This window comes from Tenrec ecaudatus, chromosome 1 (assembly GCF_050624435.1).
Source record: "Tenrec ecaudatus isolate mTenEca1 chromosome 1, mTenEca1.hap1, whole genome shotgun sequence".
In the NCBI taxonomy this organism is placed as follows: Eukaryota; Metazoa; Chordata; class Mammalia; order Afrosoricida; family Tenrecidae; genus Tenrec; species Tenrec ecaudatus.
In genome coordinates this window covers 19237104-19240338 of record NC_134530.1, presented here as the reverse complement: position 1 = coordinate 19240338, position 3235 = coordinate 19237104, and the positions used below count along the sequence as shown (strand labels likewise).

Here is a 3235-nt window from a genome sequence, read left to right as displayed (position 1 = left end):
ACACATTTTAAAACGTGCAGGAAGTAATTTCAGATTAGGTCATCATTTTTTCTGATTATGTCTGAAATATTAAGAAGATTGATTTATGTACATAAGCACGTAAAGAACTGAGGAAAGTATAATAAAAATTTTTGTGACTGCATTTTTTTTCAAAAGGAACTTTCTAAGCTTCAGGATGCGTTTCTGTGATGTAGGATGTTCCTCAGCTGACAAGTTTTCGTAGGGCTTGCTTTATGTCTTTATTTCTCAGACTGTAGATAAAAGGATTCAGCATGGGTGTGGCTACAGTGTACATCACGGAGGCTATTGCAGTGGCCCTGGAGTTTTCAATAGCGGCAGAACTAAGATAAACCCCAAGAGCTGTACCATAGAACAAGGAGACCACAGACAGGTGAGACCCACAGGTGGAAAAGGCTTTATATTTGCCCCCAGCTGATGAAATTTTCAAAATGGAGGACACAATCTTCATGTAAGAGACTAGGATCCCACTGAATGGAATAACGCAGAGAAGTCCACTTACTAAATACATAACTAAGATATTGAGGAAGGTGTCAGAGCACGCAAGTTGGACGACCTGATTAAGTTCACAGAAAAAATGGGAGATTTCCAATTCTGTACAGAAAGACAGTCGCAAAATCAATAAATCATTTAATAGAGACTGCAGAAATGACAATACCCAGGAGGCCAGAAGCAGGAGGCCACAGAATCTTGGGTTCATGATGACCGTATAGTGCAGTGGGTGACAGATGGCCATAAACCGGTCATAGGCCATCACAGTCAATAGGAAGTTGTCTAAGCCCGCAAAAAGCAAGAAAAAGTACATCTGTGTGATGCAGTCTTCATATGTAATTACTTTTTTCTCCATCTGGATGTTCATCAGCATCTTTGGGACGGTGGTGGAGGTGAAACAGATGTCAACAAAGGAGAGGTTGGAGAGGAAGAAGTACATGGGTGTGTGGAGGTGGGAGTCTGTGGCGATGGCCAGGATGATGAGCAGGTTCCCAGTGAAGGTGACCAGGTACATGGAGAGGAACAGTGCAAAGAGGGGGGGCTGCAGCTTTGCCTCTTCAGAAAGCCCCAGAAGGATGAATTCTGGAATCTGAGTGTCATTTGCTCGTTCCATGGAGCTGATGAAACTACTGAGACAGAGAAAAGAGCATTGAAAACTCTACCTGAGCTGTTAACATTTAAGGGATATACTGTTATTTATAATTTAAACAATTAATTAATTATTCTCTATTCATATCTGTGTATCTCATCTGTAATCTCATGTGCTCAGTATTCTCTTTGATGCTGAAACTGTACTTGCCATGTCTTCTAATACCATATTTTCCTTAAAGCATTATATTTATCTACAAATTCCTTAAGACATTGATTGCTCATTCAACAAAAATGTTTGACCAAATATTTATGTCAAGTGGTCTTTAAAGTTGTGGGAACATCAGTGAAAAATATGAAAAGCCTTAGCCTTATTTGATGTGAACAGCATAAGATCCAACTATTGTTTTCTCCCCTTCCAGGGTTACGAAGAGGGATGGAATTTAAAAGACACAAGGAAACAATAGGTCCACTGGACTCATGGAGCTTGCAAATAGTAGTCATGTCTGGAACTGAACTCTCCTCCATGTGCCAATATTCATCTATGTAAGTTCAAGAGGGCAGCACCTGCCCAGGAATGCAATTCAGAGAGAAAGAGGGAGGAATGGAAACAGGAAATACAAAGAGGCAGTGGGATGAGCTATGGCACATCGGGGATCTGCAGTGGACAAGTTAAATCCAAATGTGTGTGATTTCTTGAATGCTGGTCAGGTCTGTAAACCACGTAATTTATGGTGAAACATAAGCCAATTACAGAGTAACAAGAAATGCATCTTAGTATAATCCCTTCTGATACAGAGGCTTACAGCAGAAACCTGAATGCAGTCAGGATACTAGTCACGAGAAGAACACGTTGTACAGAGACAGCACCTGTACTCCCCCCGACACAGGACTATTCTTCACCCCTCTAACACCATGGTGGATGGTGTACCTGAGGTGCAAAAAAGGAATCTGGACTGAAGTTGTAGGTATAGTGACGGGACCATGGGATCAGATGGTTGTGTGGTTTTAAAAGACTCCATGGTAAAGAACTTAAACATCATTTGTAATTGTCACATGTATTAGTATACCACACCACATTATACAATATCCTATTGCACTATACTGAGCAAGCCCTTGACTACTAGCTTGGAGTTTGGCATTTACAATCAACACAGAGAAATCTAAAGACAATCCTGGTGATCTGCTTTCCACAGGTCACGGCCTTGAATATCCCGAAGCTCAGTTCTACTCTGCACATGTGGGTTCATCCAGACTTGGAATTGACTTGGTGACAGCTGACATCAATATTGTTATGTGATATAGTATAGTGCTATTTGTATATACTAATATAATGTACATGAATGGTATAATTCAGCCTTTCACAAAAGTTACTCATCCTTTATTTTCTATGTGGATAGAGTATTTCCTTTTTGGACTAAAGATGGCAGGTTAAGGTGTCTGCTCAAATTATATCTCATTTACTGATTACTGCTCCTGCTTTCTCCACATTAAACTGTGATGGTGTGTTATGGAGGCTGAGCCAATTCAACAACCAAAAGACACTAAAACAAAGTCAATTTTGCTCTCCTATAAGAACTGAGTTGAGAGTCAATAATCCAAAATCAGGACTTTGGGTATTTCAAAGACCAGTAATCCTTTGGGCAGAGATTTTATTGCGGCCATCCTCTGCCTTGTGATAGAAAGCCAGAGTACTGACAGGAAGGAAGGAATGAAGTAGACAAAAGGGGAAGAAAGGAGACCAGTATAAAAATCAGAGAATGGAAGGTTATATTACCTACTCCTAAACTTCACAATACCCAGAAAATGAAGAATAGTGGAATTACACAACTAGATAAATATTTTTCATATATGGTTTAAATGAATTATTATGTTAACATTAGAAATATAAGATTAAAATATTAATAACTAATTGAAATATTCATATATAGAAAAATGGAACAAAAGTTTTTAAAGTAATTTTTTCATTCCTTTTCCAAAATTCAGTGCATGTAGGGGGCATTTTGATAATAAATGCAGTGATTGTTTAATATACCAGTGAGATGATAGTGGAGTCTATAAAATTAAAAAAATAGTGATGATATAAATAGTCTATAATCTTTTGAAGAAAGCAAGAGCAGAGGGAATATTTCCTAAC

General features: G+C 38.6%; 1 protein-coding gene across 1 annotated transcript; it reads right to left on the bottom strand.

Moving 5' to 3' along the window:
* Nucleotides 1-202: 202 nt before the first annotated feature.
* Nucleotides 203-949, bottom strand: LOC142449669 (olfactory receptor 7A10-like). The gene has a single exon (XM_075550950.1). The coding sequence runs from the start codon at nt 947-949 to the stop codon at nt 203-205; it is 747 nt and encodes a 248-aa protein (XP_075407065.1).
* Between the last annotated feature and the right edge of the window lie 2286 nt (nt 950-3235).

Excerpts from the sequence above, each read along its gene's own strand:
- LOC142449669 (XM_075550950.1), bottom strand. The coding sequence starts at position 949 with ATGTACTTCTTCCTCTCCAACCTCTCCTTTGTTGACATCTGTTTCACC.